The sequence below is a fragment of the Salvelinus sp. IW2-2015 genome, unplaced genomic scaffold (assembly GCF_002910315.2).
Source record: "Salvelinus sp. IW2-2015 unplaced genomic scaffold, ASM291031v2 Un_scaffold1536, whole genome shotgun sequence".
NCBI lineage: Eukaryota > Metazoa > Chordata > Actinopteri > Salmoniformes > Salmonidae > Salvelinus > Salvelinus sp. IW2-2015.
Window position 1 is genome coordinate 232,421 of NW_019942971.1, and position 11,715 is coordinate 244,135.

Here is an 11,715-nt window from a genome sequence, read left to right on the forward strand (position 1 = left end):
GGAAAATGATCAGTAATGACCTAGAGATGCCTGGATAAATGATCCAGTAATGACCTAGAGATGCCGGATAAATGATCCAGTAATGCCTAGAGATGCCCAGATAAATGATCCAGTAATGCCTAGAGATGCCCAGGATAAATGATCCAAGTAAATGCCCCTAGAATGCCAGGATAATGCACATCCAGTAATGCCTAGAAGACCTTAGAGATGCCCAGATAAAATGATCCAGTTAATGCCTAGAGATGCCCACATTACTGGATCATTTATCCAGCTTAACACTGAACCTGAACATCACTAGAATGTTGACCATTAATAGCCTGCGTCTCAGCTACTGTAGCTACATTTCACATTGCTCTTAGTGATAGTACTCTGGTGGAAAGGTGGCATCCTATGAACTCTGGTTTTTACAAGTGTTTTCAGARAGCACTGCTTGACTATTCATTGAGAAAAACAGTAAGTCCTTTATTCTAAATCCAACAGCATCTCAGGTTGTGAACAAATACATTTAGTATGATAATATTCCAAATGATCTGTATTAGGTTTTTCTTACATTGCCTAGTCAATGTGAATAGCCCTCACAGTATTATGTACACAAAGATTACCTCTAACCAGTCATAGTAGAGTAGTCCATGACAAGCCAGATGACATTCAATGCTGTTGGGATGTCAGCATCTTTCTATAAGTATAATGTTATCCTGGATCTTCACCTTTATGGATATTTATGGATCTCCACAGACACCACCCCCCCATCCACCCTCCACTGTCCTCACCCAGTTTCTGCATGCAGGAGTGGAGCCTGGTCTCCAGCAGCAGGACCCTGTGTCTCAGCTCCTCGTAGTCGTAGGCTCCCATCTCCTCCTGGATGGCCATGAGCACCAGCGACAGGTTCCTCACCTCCTCCCTCACCCGGCTGATCTGACGGGCGTCCGTCTTGTACTGCTCCAACACCGGCAGTAGGGGGAGCAGCTGGGTCACCTTGTCCTTCAACTCCTGCGGGTTGGATGGAGAGAGGGAGAGAGGGGTGACAAAGAGGAAGATTAGATTCAGAAAGAGGAAAAACAGTAGGAAGAGGAGTGAGAGAGAGGAGCCACACACATAGCAAACAGAAGGGCAGATGTGTGTGTGTGTGTGTGTGATGGTAACTGACTGCATTCCAATGTCAGAACTAGTTGCCGTTCTCATGACAAATCCCCAAATGTGTTTTCATGCACACTGTTGATCCTGGACTCTATTGTTTCATTCTCCAATGCATTCTTCCTCATCCGGGGACCTAGGTCATCTATCCTATCCTCAGCTCCACATCTATGACTGATCTGCTGTCAGGGAGGTGGTGGGGCTGATTTCTCATAGGCCAGTGGTGTATTGATGAAGGGGCAGCAGGAGAGGAAAGGTAGCCTGAGGTAGCCTGCTAAGGTACATCAATGCAGTCCTGTGCTGTGAGGCTGTTAGGAGCAGCAGGCACATCAATAAAACTAGTCCACCACATAGGGGGCTGTTTTCTCCTGGTTAAGGTTTATCGTAAATCTGGTGACGGAGCAGCTCTCAGCCCCACAGCGCCACATTATAAATCTCATTTTCCCCCGTTCGCCCCGCAAAAATCCCCTCTCGTTAATCTCCCGTGCCCTCGGCGACGTTGAGCGCCACACATTCGTCAGGCTGTCTCACAGAAAGTCAAATGCAGCTTTTACACTTATGCATTTATTTTCTGGACCCATTGGATTGTGAATGAGTATTTATTCACATTTGGAAAGCTATTTGAATTTGCATGACTTGGCATATGCTAGTGATATTAAGATGTGTTGATGAATGGGGGGGGGGGGGTTCGTAAACATTGCAGTAACTTTAATAATAAAACGTGTTGAGAGAGAAACACCGTAAGGCCATTCCCCAGGCTCATCCCTGTTGCCGTGCAGAGTCCCAGCAGTAAATCAGGCTTTATGCATGAGGCATTTATCAAAGCATCTTTTAATCAAACCATTTTATGGTTCATCTAATATCCGCAGAGTGTAAGAAACTTGTGAAAAGGCCTGCTGACAGCAAGACAGAAACGCAGTCTGATAATGGAGCCTGAGATTCCGCTTGTAGGAAGATAAGGATTAGATAAATGTGAATATATATGGCTGTTAACTGAGAACAGGCAGAGAGAGAGAGAGAGAGACACTTGCGCTTGGTTGTGGGGTTTTAATAATGCAGGTGCATTTGATGGTGCTCAAATTGCCTCCTGTACATGACTCAATTACACTGAAATAGCAGATGAAGATAAGCTATGTGAGTGTTAGTGTGTCTTTATGTGTTGTGATGTAGAGGAAGCTGTAGTAAGTATACGTTATAAAGCCTGTGCTAGAGTCCAGGATGTTCCTATAGAAAGTTCTTATCAGAAAGTTCACATACATAGTTTAGAAATATGCTTCACGTAGAAACCTGTGTGATTGATTTTCAGTACAAATGAATGGACAAAATGCACGCATGTCATGTGCGTTACCTGTAAGCTCTTGGGGTTGAGGCTTCGGGGGTTGTCTGAGGCAGTCTTCAGCTTGACGTCTACAGCCTTCATCAGGCTCTCTGTGTTCCTCACATACTGAAGGTCCCTGTTGGTCCGCAGGTCCAGCAACTCCATGGACTGGGTGATGTTCTGGACCTGTCAGTCAAACACACACATGCTGTTAGACGCACAGACAGACAGATAGATACAGAAGCCCCGTTTATACCTGGTTCTAACTTGAGTCCCTTGTCCTGATCTTGTCCACATTCTGATTGTGCCCACATTTTTTGACGGGTGTAGACACTCAAAAGACACAGATCATCCTGCCCAACTCCAGAGGTAGTCAGACACACATTGTGACTGGATATCTTACTAGTGTAGACAGATCTGTACACAGAAACCATTTAAGTCGTCATTATTCCTCCCTCTAAAATCACTGAGCGGTGGCACCATTGACTGACTACATCAATATGTGTCTTACAATAAATAAATGTTATTTTGAAGGAATAGCTGTGAAATMATTTGCATAAATGAAGGGACCAGGAACTCTTGTGACAATTCAGACGGATAACAGACACATTATAATACCATGTGTAGATACATTTCTGGACATGTGGGCACAATCAGTATGTAGACAAGATCAGGACGGACCCAAGTTGGCACCATGTATAAACGGGGCTCGAGTCAGACACACAGACTCACAGACAGACACGCAGTCAGACACACACAAAATGACATGTTTATTCAGTGGCCTGTGTTTTCCTTTTTATTAAAATGAGTGTGCTGTGCCGTACTCCCAACAGCACTTTGCCTTCACTTCCTCTTTTCAAAAGTTAGTTGTGTCTTCCTCCTCTCACCACCAGCTGTCCAGCCCACCCACTGGGACAAATGCCCACTGGAACCACCCACTCACTATACACTCTGCTACTGCTCTATTCCACCCACACACTACACCCACTCTCCCACACACATAGTGGCCAGGGTTCAACTGGCCAAACCTTTTGTAACTAATTAACAGAATACTTACAACCTCATGCTAATCGCATTAGCCTACGCTAGCTCAACCGTCCCGTGGAAGGGACACCGATCCCGAAGAAGTTTTAACAGAATGAAATATTCATTTGTGTATTCATTTATGTACATGAATAATTATGGAGTTTGTAGTTCATTCAATGTGTGTATTAAAGTATGTACTGTACATGAATTACACTATATACAAAAGTATGATTAGTGGATTCGGTTATTTCAGTCACACCTGAGCACAGAGCCATGCAATCTCCATAGACAAACATTGGCAGTGGAATGGCCTTACTGAAGAGCTCAGTGACATGGCACCGTCATAGGATGCCACCTTTTCAACAAGTCAGCTCGTCAAATTTCTGTCCTGCTAGCGCTGCCCCGGTCAACTGTAAGTGCTGTTATTGTGAAGTGGAAACGTCTAGGAGAGTAAAAATTATCTTTCCTCGGTTGCAACACTCACTACCGAGTTCCAAACTGCCTCTGGGAGCAACATCAGCACAAGAACTGTTCGTCAGGGGGCTTCATGAAATGGGTTTCCATGGCCGAGCAGCCCCACACAAGCCTAATGATCACTGTTCTCTGGAGTGATGAATCACGCTTCACTCAGGCAGTTCCGACGGACAAAATCTGGGTTTGGCGGATGCCAGGCGAATGCTACCTGCCCCAATGCATACCACCAACTGTAACATTTGGTGGAGGAGGGATAATGATCTGGGGCTTTTTTTCATGGTAGCGTTTCATGGTAGCTAGGCCCCTTGGTTCCAGTGAAGGGAAATCTTAATGCTAGAACATACAATGACATTCTAGAATCTAGACGATTTTGTGCTTCCAACATTGTGGCAACAGTTTGGGGAAGACCCTTTCCTGTTTCAGCATGACAATGCCCCGTGCATAAAGCGAGGTTAATAAAGAAACGGTTTGTCGAGATCGGTGGTGGAAGAACTTGACTGGCCTGCACAGAGCCCTGACCTCAACCCCCTCGAACACCATTGGGATGAATTGGAATGCCGACTGCGAGTCAGGCCTAATCGCCCAACATCAGTGCCCGACCTCACTAATGCTCTTGTGGTTGAATGGAAGCAAGTCCCTGCAACAATGTTCCAACATCCATTGGAAACCCTTCCCATAATGGCGGAGACTGTTATAGCAGCAAAAGGGAGACCAACTCCATTTTAATGCCCATGATTTTGGAATGAGATATTCGATGAGCAGGTGTTCACATACTTTTGGTCATGTAGTGTGTTATGAAGCCTCCGGTTGTGTGTGACTGTGTGTAGACACACTGTGTCCTGGCAGGTGTGACAGACAGGTATCTCCATCCCCAGAGAGGCCTTGAGGTAACACAACATTAGCTAACGCTAACCACAGACTGCTAGCTAGTTCCATATACCTTCTCCTGGCTGGTTTAGATACATATTCTAGTCCAATCTGCTTCTGCTGTCTGGCGGTCCAGCACAGTGAGTCATGCTGCTCCATATCTCTTCCTTATCACATTGAGGGAGGTGATAAAAGCTGTTTAAATGTCTGTCTGTCTGTCACCTGCGAACACCATGACTCGGGCTGGGCCTAGGGCTCGCGATAATTGACAGTTAATTAACATAAGTGTTTAACGTCTCCAGGAATCTACACATACAAGCTGCATACACGCCTGATGCGCGCCTTTGGAACATAAAAGTCTAATAAATACAATGAATCTACACCATCACAATAAATACATTCTTATTTTAGTCAGGTCTAAAGAAACATGATATGAAGAAAATGTATTTCAGGAGAACTGAAAATGAGTTGGCCTACTGTATGTTATCTTGCTGTGCGCCCATGACATAGGCTAGTTCATTTAGCAGACAAGATATGCTTATAAGTCTTATGTCATTATTTTATATTATATGATTTTATAGTATGAAGAATATAATTGAACTTAGCTGAATAAAATAGAAAGGATATTTTTCCCATCCAGGAGAGAGTGGGCATATGAAGTGGCTGTGTTGAGCGTAAAAATTATAATTTGCTACAGTAGATTTATATGCTWGATTTAGAGTTATTTGGCAACTTTAGTTGTGAATGATACAAACCTTAGAATGTCTTAAATCAAAACAAATATGGGCTGCATGATGCGACTAAAGGCTATTGATGATTTGAGAAAGTTGCAAAAAGAACTTAAGCTTTGTTCTTTGCCTCAGGCTGCACGCTCTGTTCTCTCATCACATTTTCATTCTCCTCTTTTTAGTGGCAACCATCAAAACTCTGCTTTCACACAGGATTGCATATAGAAGGAATGAAGGAGAAAGAGGAGMTGGAGACGCACCGTGGTGAGATATTCTCTAGCTAAAAGGTAATGTGTCAGCCTATTAAWTGTGAAAATATAAAAAATGCCCTCTTACTAGGCTATTCAAAATCAAATCAAATTCACTATAATTGTAGGCTAACTCTGGAAGCCACCCTGCACAATCAATTAACCAATAGCATCGCCTAGGCCTATACGTTCTCTCCCAGATTAATGGATAGACATTTTGGAGCGTAACATAAGGTAACCAAACCATCCAGTATGCATAATACTACAGTCCAAACTCAAAGACGATTACTAGAATTTTGTGGATTTTGGAGTATACGCGGCACAATCGTTAATTAATTCCGTTTTTTTTGGGGGGGGGGGGGGGCTTGGGCTCATATAAGGCTATCTATGGTTCCACAAGCTCTAATAGTATGGTCCTTTTGAATAATGAATCAACACCTTAGAATGTCCATTTGATGTGTTAGGCTTTGAAACAACATCCACAATGAGCATGTTTTCCACTCACGTTTCAACCTGCAGTTGAACTTCTTTCTTCAAACTGATCATCACAGTGAGGTGAGTTTTAAAAGCATGACACTGTTTTGATGATTAGTGTTGGATGTGATTTTGACTGCATTTGCATTGCTGTCAGAGTGGTTAGAGGACAGATAGAGCCTGAGTACAGTCATAGGACCTGATGGTCGTTAGAGCCCTGAGTACCAGGTCATTAGGACCTGATGGTCGTTAGAGCCCTGAATACCAGGTCATTAGGACCGGATGGTCGTTAGAGCCCTGAAACCAGGTCATTAGGACCGATGGTCGTTAGAGCCCTGAATCCAGGTCATTAGGACCCGATGGTCGTTAGAGCCTGAGTACCAGGTCATTAGGACCCGATGGTCGTTAGAGCCCTGAGTACCAGGTCATTAGGACCCGATGGTTGTTAGAGCCCTGAGAACCAGGTCATTAGGACCCGATGGTCGTTAGAGCCTGAGTACCAGGTCATTAGGACCCGATGGTCATTAGAGCCCTGAGTACCAGGTCATTAGGACCCGATGGTCATTAGAGCCCTGAAGAGTCATTAGGACTAATGGTCAAGTTAGTGAGTTGGGTACTATTAGGGGGTAGACCAGCTTTTTATTGCAGATAGATTGTGGCTTCCATAAATGTAATTGTTTGCATCATTTCCAATCCCCCATATATTTTCTTTGTAAATATATATCATACCAGTCAAAAGTTTGGACACACCTACTCATTCAAGGCTTTTTCGTTATTTTTACTATTTTCTACATTGTTGAATAATAGTGAAGACATCAAAACTATGAAATAACACATATGGAATCATGCTGTAACCAAAAAAGTGATAAACAAATGAAAACTTTTTGATTTTAGATTCTTTAAGTAGCCACTTGACAGATGACAGTTTTGCACACTCTTTGGCATTCTCTCAACCAGCATCACCGAGGAATGCTTTTCCAGCAGTCTTGAAGGAGTTCCCATACAGTTGAAGTCGGAAGTTTACAACACCCTTAGCCTATTTGAATAACATTGACACCCAAAGCACCTTAAAATGAATGTGTAACAATACTAATCAGAAGTCATGTTGCTTGTTGCTGTTTGCCATCAGTTTTCTGTCTTCATTTAGAGTTAATGTACTGTATCTTGTTTAATGTTTACCAATGCATTAGTGGTGAGCTTTGGCAGCATGCATTAAAATTCAGAGAGAGCGAGAGCGAGAGCGAGAGCAAGATCATTCTAATCTGATCGTCTTTCTCTCCACTTTCGATGGGCTTGTGTCCAATTGCATTGCTCTTCTCTCTCTCATTCCAATTGACTTTGACTGTCGGTGTGGCGGTAATATGATCACCGCAACAGCCCTATACCATGACCATGGTATGGAATTTGTACAACCTTACAAAATGATGCTAGATATTATATCATTTTACAATCTCTGGATAGAATTGAACTTTGTACGGTACATTGTTAGCATATCCWTGGCTGTCTGAGGTGAGGATCAGGTCTAGTGCGTTTTAAAAGAGGATGTTATATCGGATGACAGAGTGGCTCCATTCAGCCCACCTCCTCCTCCTCCGCTAGGCTCTATGGTATGCTGGGTGGGCGRCTCAGAGACAGAACCACTGATCCCAGGTGTCCTCATTAGTCTGGCCTTTATTAGACCGGAGTGGTAGTCCTTCACAGCTGCTGTCTTACAAGCTCACACACACCATGCCCACAAACACATTTGTGCATTCGTCAAAAAAGTGTGTGTGTGTGTGGGCACAAATGTGTGTGTGTGTGTGTGTGTGTCAGTCAAAAACCTGAGCGGAGGAGACACACAGCGTGAGAGGAAGGGGAAAAGATTGCTATCAGTGTGAATGAGATCAGAGAATTCAGGTGTCTCATTGATACACTGAGGCTTCCACAGCCCATTCAGCATCTATATTTACCTCAGCTCTCCTCTCAGCACCCTATCAATGTCGGCCTTCCTATCTCTCTCTCACTCCCTCCCTCCGCCTCTATCTTTTTACCACCCACAGACTCCCCTCACCAATCCTAACTCAATACAGTCTCCTGCCAGGCGCCAGTGGTCTAGTATGTACAGTAGAGCTGGAGTGTCTATGAGAAGTTAGAGCAGAGTGCCCTGCTGGGGGAAAAGGCCTGGACAAGAGTCTCAGCAAGCCAAATKATTAGCCACAACACAACCGCTGAAACCTCTGGAAGGAGGTGGAGRGTTGGGGTTAGATATACATGCCGACTGACGCGCTCTCGGCATCTCTCTCTCTCTCATAATACCCTACCTAACCACTAGGCTCTYYTCTAGACCTGAAAGGATCGGTTAGGTTACACCTTGTGATTCACCTTGGCTTCTGATTTGCTGGGGTGGCTTAAACCTATGCAATAATTTCAGACTTACAGGAGAGTCTATGGAGTTTGGAATTCAGCGTCCCTCTCCCCAAACCTGGGTGTGTGTGTATGTGCATGTATGTGTGTGTATGTGTGTGGGGTGCAGAGAGTGGTTGGAGATYGCATTTGCATATTCAGTGCTCTGAGGCCGCTGCCAAGCTATTCCAGCATCTCTCTACATGTTTGAGGATATGTGTTCCACACACAGCTTTGTTAGAGGCAGGCACAAAAACAGATGTGTGTGAATGATGCGGCAACACGGCCTCCATCTACCCCAAACCCTATTGGCGCAGCTCAATAATATTTCTTGCATTTTCCTTTCCAATGGGTACGGTAATTTAGAACGTCTAAGTTCTGTCTCTTACGATAGGTACCTGCCTCGCCGATAGAGACATCGCTTCTCCCTGTGTTCTCGTCTCCCCGCTCTTTTCACTCAAACCCAGCCCCTTCTTTGTAACCAGCTGTCATATCTGTCCGTCCGCTTAAGGACGTTTTCCTATGACATCATTTGTAATCAAGGTATGATTCATTCGGTGATATTGTAATTCTGTGTGATTAGTTAGGTATTTAGTAAATAAATAATTAAGCCCAATTTTGTATTGCTGATTCAACTTGTAGCCAGGTTCGGTGGAAGATAAACAAGAATTTACAAATTTCAGGATAGACTGAATAGTGACGATAATATTGACTGCTATTGATGTAAATATTACTAGGTCTTTAAGAGTTTATTCGGAAGATAACAGCCTCTATAAATATTAATCGTGGTGCCCCGACTTCTATTAATTACATTTACATGATTAGCTCATCAGGTAATATAATTTCGGAGGAAAGGATTTTATTAGAATAGCATGTCATATCACTTAATCCGGCATAGCCAAAGACACGACCAGAGTGTATGAGATGTAGAGAGATGGTGTAGAGTGTAGAGAGTGTGTGAGGTTATGAGTGTGGAATGGTGTAGAGAGTAGAGGTCGACCGATTATGATTTTTCAACGCCGATAGTATGGAGAACCAAAAAAAGCCGATACCGATTAAAAAATCGGCCAATTTTACATTTATTTGTAATAATGACAATTACAACAATACTGAATGAAAACTTATTTTAACTTAATATAATACATCAATAAAATCAATTTAGCTCAAATAATAATGAAACATGTTCCTTTGGTTTGAAAATAATGGGAAAAACATCGTGTTGGAGAAGAAAGTAAAAAGTGCCAATATGTGCCATGTAAGAAAGCTAACGTTTAATCCTTGCTCAGGAACATGAGAACATATGAAAAACTGGTGGCTCCTTTTAACATGAGCTTCAATTAATTCCCAGGTAAGAAGTTTTAGGTTGTAGTATTATAGGAATTATAGGACTTTCTCTCTATACATTTGTATTTCATATACCTTGACTATTGGATGTTCTATAGGCACTTTAGTATTGCCAGTTAACAGTATAGCTTCCCGTCCTCTCGCTCCTACCTGCCGCTCGAACCAGGGAACACATCGATAAGCAAGCACCCTCGAGCAGCGTTACCCATGCAGAGCAAGGGGAAACACTACTCCAAGTCTGAGACGCGAGTGACGTTTGAACGCTATTAGCCGCGCACACCCGCTTAACTAGTTAGCCATTTCACATCGGTTACACCAGCCTAATCTCGAGTTGATAGGCATGAATCATAAACAGCAGAAGCTGCTGGCAAAACACACAAGTGCTGTTTGAATGAACGCTTACCGAGCCTGCTGGTGTCCACCATCGCTCAGTCAGACTGCCTCTATCAAATCATTAGACTTAATTATAACATAATAACACACAAAATACGAGCCTTGGTCATTATATGGTCGAATCCGGAAACTATCATCTCCAAAACAAACACATTTATCTTTCAGTGAAATACGGACCGTTCCGTATTTATCTAAGGTGGCATCCATCAGTCTAATATTCCTCGTTAACATTGCACAAACCTTCAATGTATATTCATAATTACGTAAAATTCTGGAAAATTTGTTTGCAATGAGCCAGGCGGGCCCAAACTGTTGCATATACCCTGACTCTGTCGTGCATATGAACGCCAAGAGAAAAGTGACACACATTTCACACTGGTAATATTGCCTGCTAACCTGGATTCTTTAGCCTAAATATGCAGAGTTTTAAACATATATACTTCTGTGTATTGATTTTTTAAAGAAGGCATTGATGTTTATTGTTAGTACACCTGGGAGCAACGACAGTCCTTTTCGCGAATGCGCGCATGTATCAATATATGCCAACGCAGGACACGCTAGTTAAACTAGTAATATCATCAACCAGTGTGTAGTTAATAACTATGATTATGATTGAATTGATTGTTTTTTTACAAGATAAGTTTAATGCTTAGCTAGCAACTTACCCCTGGCTTCTTATGCATTCGCGTAAAGGCAGGCTCCTCATGAGCAGGTGGTTTTAGCGTTGGACTATAACCTTAAGGTTGCAAGATTGTCAGCCCAGGGATTCAAGGTAAAAATCTGTCGTTCCTGCCCCCTAACAAAGCAGTTAACCCACCGTTCCTAGGCCGTCATTTGAAAAAAAAGAATGTTTCTTAACTGACTTACCTAGTTAATAAAGGTGTAAAAAAAAAAAAAAAAAAATATTATTATTTAATTAAATCGGGCCGTCCAATACCACCGAATTTCCGATTGTTATGAAAAACTTGAAATCGTCCCTATATACTCGGCCATTCCGATTATCCGGTGACCTCTATAGGAGTGTTATGAGTGTGGAGAGATTGTTGTAGAGAGTGTAATGAGTGTAGAGAGATGGTGTAGAGAGTGTATGAGTGTAGAGAGATGGTGTAGAGAGTGTATGAGTTGGTAGATAGAGTGGTGTAGAGAGTGTATGAGTGTGAGAGATGGTGTAGAGAGTGTATGAGTGTAGAGAGATGGTGTAGAGAGTGTATGAGTGTAGAGAGATGGTGTAGAGAGTGTATGAGTGTAGAGAGATGGTGTAGAGAGTGTATGAGTGTAGAGAAGATGGTGTAGAGAGTGTATGAGTGTAGAGAGATGGTGTAGAGAG

The 11,715-nt window shown here is 42.9% G+C and overlaps 1 protein-coding gene across 1 annotated transcript in view; it reads right to left on the minus strand.

Moving 5' to 3' along the window:
* olfm2a (olfactomedin 2a) overlaps positions 1–11,715 on the minus strand; it is a 25,944-nt gene that overhangs the window by 10,422 nt on the left and 3,807 nt on the right. Inside the window, exons 2-3 of the mRNA XM_070439281.1 lie at positions 2,483–2,638; positions 771–990 (exon numbers count right to left, since the gene is read on the minus strand). Coding sequence (XP_070295382.1) covers positions 771–990; positions 2,483–2,638 — 376 coding nt within the window. The remainder of the gene's footprint in view (positions 1–770; positions 991–2,482; positions 2,639–11,715) is intronic.